The 10,656-nt window shown below is 55.1% G+C and overlaps 4 protein-coding genes across 4 annotated transcripts in view; 1 reads left to right on the top strand and 3 right to left on the bottom strand.

Moving 5' to 3' along the window:
- The window catches only part of P152DRAFT_126301 (uncharacterized protein), a 1,293-nt gene extending 716 nt beyond the window's left edge, over positions 1–577 (bottom strand). The window contains exon 1 of the mRNA XM_033673736.1: positions 1–577. This exon is cut by the window's left edge and continues 716 nt beyond it. Within this exon, the coding sequence (XP_033538120.1) occupies positions 1–400 (400 nt within the window). The 5' untranslated portion in view covers positions 401–577.
- P152DRAFT_382622 (RNI-like protein) lies at positions 482–2,328 on the bottom strand (the record flags this gene model as incomplete). The annotated part of the gene is made up of 4 exons (XM_033675766.1): positions 482–558; positions 614–725; positions 784–1,542; positions 1,594–2,328. Coding segments are annotated over 4 exons (1,683 nt in total), but the record flags the coding sequence as incomplete, so codon positions are not given.
- Positions 2,329–5,031: 2,703 nt separating this feature from the next.
- On the top strand, positions 5,032–6,425 carry P152DRAFT_454750 (serine/threonine-protein kinase ppk30). The gene has a single exon (XM_033678647.1). The coding sequence runs from the start codon at positions 5,253–5,255 to the stop codon at positions 6,192–6,194; it is 942 nt and encodes a 313-aa protein (XP_033538118.1). The 5' UTR covers positions 5,032–5,252; the 3' UTR covers positions 6,195–6,425.
- Positions 6,426–8,511: 2,086 nt separating this feature from the next.
- Positions 8,512–10,641, bottom strand: P152DRAFT_454749 (uncharacterized protein). Its single transcript, XM_033678646.1, has one exon. The coding sequence runs from the start codon at positions 10,206–10,208 to the stop codon at positions 8,748–8,750; it is 1,461 nt and encodes a 486-aa protein (XP_033538117.1). The 5' UTR covers positions 10,209–10,641; the 3' UTR covers positions 8,512–8,747.
- Between the last annotated feature and the right edge of the window lie 15 nt (positions 10,642–10,656).

Below are 10,656 nucleotides of genomic sequence, written 5' to 3'. Positions count from 1 at the left end.
AGGGGGCAGTATGTTGGGTGGCGTGGTGTTGAGTCTGGGGAGGGAAGGGCGGAGGCGCGGGGTTCTGCCGGGCCGTCGATGGAGCGGGTGCCTGGGGTTGCTGTTGGAAGAAATTGAAGGTCGATGGGGTCGGAGCCTGGGTTTGGGTCGATTGCGACGCGAATGGGTTCCCGTGTAGGGCCTGCAAGATCGTGCTGGGTACCCATCCGGTGTTTAAGGTGGTTTGAGACCCTTGGGCGGCCGGCGGCGTAATGACCGGGAACATGTTCGAGAGGCCGTTCGATGGTTGCAGTTGAGAAGGCAGAGAAGCCAAAGGTGGAGCACCATGTTGAATGAGTGGTATGGCATCGTCATCGTCTCCATCATTGTACATGGTGCCATCCTGATTTGGTGCTGGCATGGAAGCAGCATGGTCAGGGAGCGCTGGATCGTCCCCCTCGTCTTCGGACGGATCGAAAGGAGGTTGGAGATGGGTATCCTCATTCAGAAAGGTGCGAAGATCCTTGACGCCATGGCCGGAGAAAACGCAAAACAGGTTGCGCTGGTGCTCGTTGAATTCTGAAACCCGTCAATCCTTGATCAAACAGGAATAGCAGAAGAATTGAGAGCTTACCTGGAGGAGCTGCACGGCAGAAGCGGAGAAGATCATCTCTCAAGAATGCCTGGACGCCTGTAAGGGACAGATGGGTGAGACGAGGGCAATTGTTGAGGAGAGCGTGGATGCCCTGGAATACGCGTCAGTAAACTGGGTAGAAGCACACATAGTGAACACGTTGAACTCACATTAAGCGTCAGATTCCGACAGTAGCTCAAATGAACTCGCTCCAAACTGCTAGGTGTAGCCCCGCTCATCGCATTTTGAGTATTATACCCAGGGATGAAATTTGCTTGTGCATAGAGCGGTGGAATATTCGGAGCATTTCCCGCGTTTCTCGGTTTCGCCAGCGCGTAGATACTTCGATCCGTGATGTTATCACACTTCACCAACCCGATCCGCTTGAGTTTCGGGAGGGTCGCCAGCATGTGCACACTTTGATCGGTGAGTTGGCTGCAGCAGGCCAGGTCAATGTAGCGGATCCGATTGCAGAGTTTGACCAATTGAAGCACACCGGCATCGGTGATGCGTGCGCAGTGGCCGAGGTGGATGTAGTGTAGATTCTTGCCCAATCTCGTGATCGCGATTACGGCGCGATCGGTCAGTTGTCGGCATTTGGCGAGCACCAGGTTCCGGAGTCGGGGCGCGGCGGTCACGATGCGCTGGACACCGGCATCCTGCAATTCGATGCAGTCCGTCAGGTCGAGGATGCGGAGGGACTCGTACTGAGCATTGGTCGGAAGGTTGAGAAAGGCGGCATCCGTAATGCGAGAGCAGTGGGAAAGACGCAGTTCGCGGAGCTGGTTGCCATTTGACAGCAGTGCAGTGACGGCATCGTCTTCAAGGAGGTGGACACAGTGGAGGTCAATCTCGAGCAGATATTGGGCGGCGGCCGCAAACTCTAGAACAGCCTTGCTTGTGATTTGGTTGCAGCCATTAAACTTGAGCTGTGAAAGTGGTCAGCATATTCTACAAAAGGAGGAAATGAGGGTACATACACGCTTGATATGTCGACAGCTACGAGCGATGGCTTCAAGACCCTCATCAGTGACGAGGCGACAGTTCGTGATATTGAGTCCTTGAAGTCGATAGCAGTTCTTCGCCACCTCAAGCATCGTGTCTGATGAGATTCCCTCCAGCCCCGTGACATCGAGCGCCAGCAGGCTCCGATTCCCCACAATCATGGGTTTGACGCTCTGGTCCGACAGGCGGGTGCAGTTGGTCAAGGTCAAGCGTTCGATGCGCTTACATTCCCGAAACGCCATCAACGTGCCATCGCTAACCTGATTATTCAACGTGGAGAGGTTCAGGCGCCGGACGAGCTGCGGATAGTCGAAGGTGGACTTATTGGAGATGGTCCGCACTACGGTCTGCAAGCTCTTCCAATTGTTGGTCTGCGGTCGGTGCCAGAGCAAGGCCACGCTGTTCCGCGCCCAGTCGCGACTCACGAGCATGCAGCTGCGCAGGTCCTGCGGCGAGGAGGACAGGCGGGCGAAGATTGCGATCATCAGCTCGGCGGGGAGGGCTTCGATGGGAGCGAGGGGGCGGCGATCCTCCATGTCGGCGTCGCGGTCGTGCTCGACCGATGCGGCGAGCGAGGAGATGGAATCGTTGGGGTTAATCATGATGGAGTCATTGTCGTCGTCGGCGCCCCGTTCCGGTGACGTGGAGGATGAGGTGTCGGAGGTTGCGCCGGTGGAAAAGCGGCGGGGGCGTGGAATTCGCACCATGTTGTCGGCAGGTGGTATATCTGACGTTTTGGCAAAGTGAGAGCCACCGGCAGGGGTACGTAGGATTCGCGAGGATACGGTTGAGGAAACCAAGCCTTGTTATGTCGTTTGTATTTAAGTGAGAGGAGGGGAAATATAAGTGATGATGAGGAAGCACCGCTGAAGTCGGGGAAGCAAGCGGAGCCTTGAGGCAGGCACACGCGGCACTGTATCTAAGTGAATTCCAGCTGGAGATGATACCGCAGAGATGCAGGCACCTGTATGACCTTAGGCAATGGGGAGACGTAAACGGGGGATTATCGTCGCGATGAGGAAAGCGGCATTGCAAGCAGCCTTGTGCTTACTGAAAGGAAAGCTGCTGGGGTAGGTGAGAGGAGGTTCTGAAGCAAGAGCGGTGATCTAGGTGAGGAATAGCAGGTTGGAGTGATTCTCGGGGAAATTACAGGGCCTAGGGAGGAGAATATGGCATATGATGGGGAGATAATGAGGGTAATATGGTCAAGATATCGCCGCGGAGGTTGGAAATACTGGCAGCCAAAGTGGTGATGTTGGTTTTGGCGGACCGCAAACGCCAAGAATGCGCCCAGTGACGATGACGGCCGGAATTCCTGGCGATTATGAATGATGATTGGCTGGAGAGTCTAACAGCCTGGCAGCCTTTGCTCCCTTTCCTGCCGTCTTGCCTTAAAGCCCTCCCTCCATCCGCAGATGCACATCACATGATCACATCACATGATCCCAGCTGCAGCTGCAACTGTTCTCCAATTCCGCTCCCGATCCTCCTCCTCGATTTATGATCCGTCGTTCTTCTAGGATGACGATGCACAGTTTCCAAAACATTCTCAAATCCCAGCCTTGCATACTCCCAATACATTCAGCATACATCACCCGATCGCAATCCAGTCAATGGGACGCGTCATAACAGTCTTCTAGGAAGGACTCTTGCATCAACGGTCTGAAATGCCCGTTCCATCCTCCTGGTTCCCATGTCGATCCTCCGATACAAAGCGCGTCTCGGAAATTCACCTGGGTTATCCTGGTCCGGTGCCAGGCAGTGATTGGGACCCGATTGAGACTTTGGAGAAGAACGCATTGCGCCGTAACCGGAGGAGGAATTTGAACGTCCTTCATCTTTAACATCCTCCTCTAGCCTACGGAAATGGAGAGTCGTATTTCATACTAACTAAATGAAATAGTTATAACTAAGTTAGTTGGTGGAATTCTATCATTAGCAAAGTCATATCAGGCGAAACCAGCTAACATTCAAGGGTATTCGACGCCTCAGGGATAGGTACCCTTCAAAGATCATCAAGTGCTTTTCTTCACTCCAGCACTTAGCAGTCCAAAGTAGTATTGAATATCAATATGATCAGATACGGAGGTACCTACATTTCTTACTTCGCTCAAACCCGTCCCAACCCAAACAAGCCATATGTTGTACCAACTTCACAGTCCTTCATTATAATCAATGGTTCCAAATCCTGTGCCTTGATCAAATCTTCGAGTCTACTGCAGCCATAGTGGTACTATACCTACGCAATCCCAGATTTCCCACCATTAACAAACCCTCCCCAAGCCTGGTCTTCGTCGATTCTCCTTGAACCAAGTTCCAACCTATCGTGGGTATCACAAACATGTGACATTACCCCTCCTCGTCCATGCGACCGACTTCCTTCAACCCAATTCGCACATTGGGCCTATCATGAACCGTCCCCTGAGGCCCTGACAGACGCCCACCGCCCGGATGAAGTGGCAGCGGCGCACTCACCTTTGGCTGACGATCATCGCCACGCGTACATTCCGACCTACGCGAATTTCAACGGTTTGAACCGGGTCGACATCGATGGTTCTGTTCAACCTCGGAAATTCGGACAGGATGGTGGTGTGACGCTGTGGTGAGGGGAGATATATCGGCTGGCTGGATCGAGAACGGTTCTTTGGCTAAATATCTCTGAGCAGTGAGCACAAAGCCACTGGGATAATTCCAGGGATTGAGTTGCTATAATATCACGCCGAATATGGATTTTGGAGTGCAACAAAAACGAGGGGTCTCGATGGACTCCATACCGGCAGTGATTCTTTGCATCCTTCGTATTGCAAGGGTTTGTCTTTTTAGCTTGGATTTTCGAATAGCTTGAACCACGTCTATGAATGGCAATGCTGCTCATCGAAGCCGCTGGTCCTCAACATCAATTTCCCTGTCTTCATCTTTGGCCTTCATATCCAGCTGATCAGGAGGGTGCAGATTGGCCGTGGGCGTGGCTAGGCGGCAATCAGACCTAAGATCTTATAATAACGGAATGATGCAAGGCCTATGGAAGGCCTATAGAGGAATACTTAAATGGATGCTGCTGGGACTACGTACTGTCCACTCTATCTGCGATGTTGAAACTGGGCTGCCTAGTGACCATCCTACCTAATAGAGGCTGGACTATTTCGTACACGGTTCTCGGTCTAGAATCGGGGTTGAGGTGTTGATAGAGATGGTTACCAAAATATCCCTGTTCCGAGACTTGCTTGAAGGGATATTATTGAATCATGTTTATTGAAGGAGAGATAGTAGATGCTGAGATGTTTCAGCCTCCGAATATCTGACCAGATAATACGGTACCTTGCTACGGTAAATAGTCAATAGAGGCTCACGATGGCTGTCATGGGACCCCTGCTTCTGACCACCGCCTGCACCGCCTTCATCGTCAGTTCGTCACTGTTCAACTTTCCAGTTTCCCGACACCTTCAGATCCCAATTCCCATCCTTCCACCCTCCAATTCGCGACAATTTGTTGGTATATTCCCCTTCCTTTGAATGGCTACATCCTACGTGTCCTCTTCCACCACATCATAACCCTCCATCCCGCCTCCTCCTCCAGGACTGCCCCCATCTCCAACTCCTCCGCCGACATCTCACCTCCACCACTCCATCCACCATGTCCTCCACCTATCACCATTCCCACTCCTCCTCCCACACCTTCTCCCGCCCCTACCCCCCCACCTCTACCGCCTCCGCACCTCCAGGCACCTTCTCCTCTGGCACCAAAGTCCACGTCGGCGCCCACCGCGTCATCATCGAGAAATACCTCTCCGAAGGCGGCTTCGCCCACGTCTACGTCGTCCGCGTACCGCGCGATGGGGCGCCTAATAAACACGACATCGCGGTCCTCAAGCGCGTCGCCGTATCCGACAAGGAAGCCCTCGCGAACATGCGCACTGAGGTCGAGACGATGAAGAAGCTCAAGGGCCACACGCACATCGTCACGTACATCGACTCGCACGCCAGCCAGCTGAAGGGCGGCGGGTACGAGGTGTTTCTGCTGATGGAGTACTGCGCGGGGGGCGGGCTGATCGACTTCATGAACACGCGCCTGCAGCATCGGTTGACGGAGCCCGAGATCCTGAAGATCTTCAGCGACGTGGCCGAGGGCGTGGCCACGATGCATTATCTGAAGCCGCCGCTGCTGCATCGGGATCTGAAGGTCGAGAACGTGTTGATTTCGACGTCGGGGTCGTCGCGATCGTATAAGCTGTGCGACTTTGGGTCCACCGCGCCGCCGAGACCTGCGGCGAAAACGGCGCAGGAGGGGCGGTTGATCGAGGACGATGTGCAGAAGCATACGACGATGCAGTATCGGAGCCCGGAAATAGTGGATGTTTACCGGAAGCAACCGATAGACGAGAAGAGCGATATTTGGGCCTTGGGAGTGTTATTGTACAAGCTATGCTATTATACCACGCCGTTTGAGGAGCAAGGACAGATGGCCATTTTGAATGCGTCATATAAATTCCCTCCGTATCCATCGTTTTCGGATCGGATAAAGAAGCTCATAGGTAAGCTCCCTGGTCAAATGGTGAGGACGATTCTGACCGTATAGCTTCAATGCTGCGAGAGCATCCGAGCCAACGGCCCAATATCTACCAGGTGATCAAGGAAGTATGCTCGATGCGTGGAACAGAGGTTCCGATCAAAGACGTAAGTATGATTGAGCTATTGTATACTGTTTTCTAACCCGACTAGATATATGCCCGTCGCACACAATCCGAAGCACGACGATACCAAGAGCTGCCTTCACTAGAACCAGATGTCACTCCGCCACCCGTCGTCGGTATTCAGAAAGTCGCTCCTATGCAACAGGCCCAGAGCATCCCGGATGTCAAGCCAATGCGACGAGGCAGACCAACCGCTCCCACCCAAACTGCGACTGCTTCCCGCCCGAGCCCTTCCCCCCTTCGCGTCGTTAGTAGCGATCCATTTGCAGCGCTAGACTCCAAGCCACAACCGACGAAATCGACTGTTGCAGAGGACATCTCTTCGAGATTTCCTTCCCTGGACGAATTCTCTCTCCTACATGACCAGGGAGGCAAATTCCAGTTCAGTCAAGATTCCCCTAAGGAGAAGCCCGGCGACGCGATGCTGCAAAAGAGAGTGACTCAGGCACTTGCGGACAACGCATTTGCTCGGCCCGCGAAGCCCGCGAAACCAACTGTACCTACACCATCTACGACGATCACAACGAAACCATTGCCGTCCACTCCGCCGGTCCCTTCACAACCGAAGATCACCAAATCAGAGTCGATCGCGACGTCGAAACCACACCAATACGTCTCGGTCGGAGTCGGGACGGATTCATCTCCTCCGTCACCGCCAAGTAACGCGACCATCTCTCGAAAATCTCCAAATCAACCGGCGGAGCAACCAATATGGAGAGTACCACGTTCCTCAACTCTTGAAACTCCACAGCATCGCGCCCTTTCCCAGCCCCGCCCGACCCAGGGCTCGAAATTACGACCAGATCAGGGTCCGGGAGCACCAGAACTCCATCGGAGTAAGAGTCAGATTACGACTCTGACCAGCGCCACAGTTCCATCCGTCTTATCATCGTCCAGCCGCCCGAGCCTAGAAACGCGGCGTCCAAGCGCACGAGATATGGGCTTGGGCGTCGAGACCGAGGAGATGGAAATCCACATGGAAGGCGACCTAAAACCAAAGCGACCAAGCACCATCTACGTCGAGAACAACCTCGACTTCCTCCGCGACCGCGAAGGAGGGGCCGCAAAAACCAAAAACCTCCTCACCCCGAGCCGCACCGCCGGCCCTACCCCCCACGGCGACAGCGCCGTCGTCCGCACCGTGGCCGTCGGAAGCTCTGACGACGAAAGCCCGCTCGAACTTCACGGCGACCGCGACACTGCCCTCCGACGCCCCAGCACCATCTCCAATAACCTCTCCTACCTCCGCTCCCGAGAGCACGACGACAAAACAGACCGCGCCAGCCGCCGCCGCAGCAGCGACGATCCCATCAAAGAAACCGACCGCGACCGCAAACGCTCCTCTCTCCCTGGTGTCGGCTCCGCCCTCGCCAATACCAAGCACATCCTCGCCGGCAAGTTCGGCGACGCCTTCCGCCGCTTCGAAACCAACACCGCCACTGGTACCGGCGACGAAGAAGACAACCTCCGCGACGGCCTCCTCGCCGCCCCGCCGCTCAGCCCCGACCCGACCGACCGCTTCCCCCGCATGTCCCTCACCCCCATCGCCGGCAGCGAGGCCACCGCGAGCGATCAACAGGATCGCGAGAGCGCCATCGACGAGAGCATTGAGTTGAGTCCCGAGGTGCGGAGGGAGCTGGAGCGCCGGCGGTTGAGTCAGGAGGAGAGGCGCGTGGAGGCGGCAGCGCGGGAGTACCGGGAGCGACTGGCGCATCGAGGGCAAAACGTAGGCGCGGGAACACGAAGAAGTTCGGCAGCGCCGTCGCTGGCGCCGGCGCAGAAGAGCAATTTGATTCAGAATCGCATGCGGAACCTCATGGAGGATAGTAGGCGGGAGGTGACAGTGCGTACGGCGGAGGGATACGGGCATTTCGCGGACGACTCGGCGACGAAGCAGGCGGAACAGTCGCCCACGAATGCGAAACCGCGTCCGATGGTCGGTCGGAAGCCGGTGCCGGTGCGCACTGCGTCGGCGGGTCCGAGTGCGGCGGTGGCGCCGGCGAGGACGGGAGGGACGAGGCCGAATGTGGCGCCGAAGCCGGAGGCATTGCGGACGGGGAACCAGGATGGGAGGGGAGAGGAGGGCGGGGAGGATTGGGAGGCGAGTTTTGAGAGGAAGTATCCGAGCCTTGGGGGGGTGGGGATGGTGGGGGGTGGGGTGGAGAGGCAGTAGTGATTGCTAGTCGCTGTGAGATGTTTGAGGTGGGATCACGATGTGGACTATGATAGGTGTCTGGGGTTTGGTCGCTTGAAAATAGTAGTTATGTGCCTGTTGGCCATACGAACCATCTAATTAGAGATGAACCCTCACGGTTTTGATAATGACATAGATTGTGTTAGAGGATTGTCAGTCTCGCTCCACAAGCTAGAGACAAACGTGTCCCGCAATGGAATGGCTTGCTGGGACGGGTCCCGCCAAGTTGCTTCACCGACTGTCCTCATACTACAATGTGCTCATCTTCTCCGCTGTCATATTCGTCCTCATCTTCATCCTCGTCCTCGTCATGATTCTCATCGTCATCTACGCCGCCACTCCCATCATCCGCATCCTCGATCCAATGCCCGTCTTTTGGAGGATAGAGCACCTTCACTGCGAGACATTGCTCCGACACCAGCGGCCCCAAAAAATGCACCTCGTTCCGCCACCGTCCATCCACGAACAGCCGCACCGGCAACGATCGAATCCCGTACTCCCCGATGATCTCCGGGCCAAGGAGATGCAGCTCCTTCAGCTGCCACTGACTCAAGTACCCGAACAGGAACTTCCAACCCCCCGCGATCAGACGCGAATGGGAGATGGTGAGCGACGTCACTCCGTGGCGCACGCGCTCCAGGAACCGCCGGAGATCCAGCGCGCCGGCTTGGATGCCGCCGAGATGCAGCGTGCGGATGTTCGGGAAGAGCCGCCAGTACTCCATGTGCTTCAGCAGACCTTCGAAGCCGAGGTAGCGACGGTGGCCGGCGGTGCTGACGAGCTTGGAGTTGGGGTTGTTGAACAGGTCCAGATCGAGGCTGAGGGTACCTATGTGCGGATAGTTGTGGACGAGCGCGTGGACGATGCCCCAGGCGTTGTTGAACGTCTCGACGGTGCAGTTGGGGGAGGGGAGGTGGGAGGTAGCCCGCACATTGGAGGGGTGGTTGGGCTTTTTGGAGAGGGGGAAATATTGGAGGACCGTCTCGACTTCGGTCTCGCTGATCCCGCGATGGAGTTCTTGGATCGCCACGTCGATCGACTCCGCGATGCATGGGCGCTTGCTGCTCAAGACCGCATCGCGGATGACGCTGCATACAATCCCAAGCAGGAGTAACACGCTCTCCCTTTCAGGAGTTAGTTTGCCTTGCATGTTTATGCCCGCGGCTGTAATGGACAGTCTGAGTGACTCGAGATCCGGAAACGCCGCTAATGCTTGGGAGAGCACCGTGGATCGAGAGAGGGCACTCGATTGCAGCGTCATCCGCGATTTCTTAGCTGGGTTGTTGTACTGCTGGTATCTTTTCAGCTCCTCCGGAGTGAAAGAATCTAGAACCTCTTGATAATCGATCCGGATATTGACCGTCCGAACTCCGGAACGGAGACCATCGTGGCTCGATGCGTAGAGAAGGCCCTTCAAGCTCTTCTGGTCCACAGCGTACTCGGTATCATCGACAATATAGCTGAAGAGACGTGAAGTTGAGTCCCGGAAATCCTGGCATGCCGCCCGATAGGAAACAAACTCTTTGACGCTTTGCTTAGTATACCGTACTGGCGACTTGGTCATAGGCTGGGTCCGTTTAAAAATAAAGTGTTGCGATATATCCGGTTTCACATTAGAGACCGGTTCTAGGAGGTATCGTCCGATGTCCTCCACGAGTTCAGATGGAAGATTCTGAAATCGAGCACCTGACGATTGAGCCACCATGATGGATTAGGATGTCGTTTGGTTACGATAAAGTCGAAATTGGTGATTAAACGAGTTGCCGTTCTGTCAAACGTGGCAGGTTACTCGGCTCAGGTCTTTATCGTAGAGCAGGCTCGCGTAGCAGGGTAGGTTCGATCTGTGTTGGGATACCAGGTGCATTTCTCTAGTTCCATGACTCTTATATCATGTAGTAGGCGGTGCCTCGAATGTTTCCACTAGTTCAGATATACGTTCGAGGCTGCGTCTATGTGGTAGTGGGCATGACGAGACGAGGATACGGGAATCGAGGGAATGTTTAATAACCGATCCGCGTGTTAACGGCAGGCACGTCGAGATGAGACGGTTTCCTCAAATCGCCATGCCTTCAAGCTAATTTCGCCGCGTTGTTTGATTTCAGAGGAAAAGGACCGGAGGAAAGTGAAAGAGAATGGAGGTTTAAGAGAGCATG

The sequence above is a fragment of the Eremomyces bilateralis genome, assembly GCF_010015585.1.
Source record: "Eremomyces bilateralis CBS 781.70 unplaced genomic scaffold P152scaffold_2, whole genome shotgun sequence".
Lineage (NCBI taxonomy): Eukaryota > Fungi > Ascomycota > Dothideomycetes > Eremomycetales > Eremomycetaceae > Eremomyces > Eremomyces bilateralis.
The sequence above is the reverse complement of the archived record's forward strand: the minus strand, read 5'-3'. Positions and strand labels throughout refer to the sequence as shown.

Coding starts and splice junctions, on each gene's coding strand:
- P152DRAFT_454750 (XM_033678647.1), top strand. CDS start 5,253: ATGTCCTCCACCTATCACCATTCCCACTCCTCCTCCCACACCTTCTCC.
- P152DRAFT_454749 (XM_033678646.1), bottom strand. CDS start 10,208: ATGGTGGCTCAATCGTCAGGTGCTCGATTTCAGAATCTTCCATCTGAA.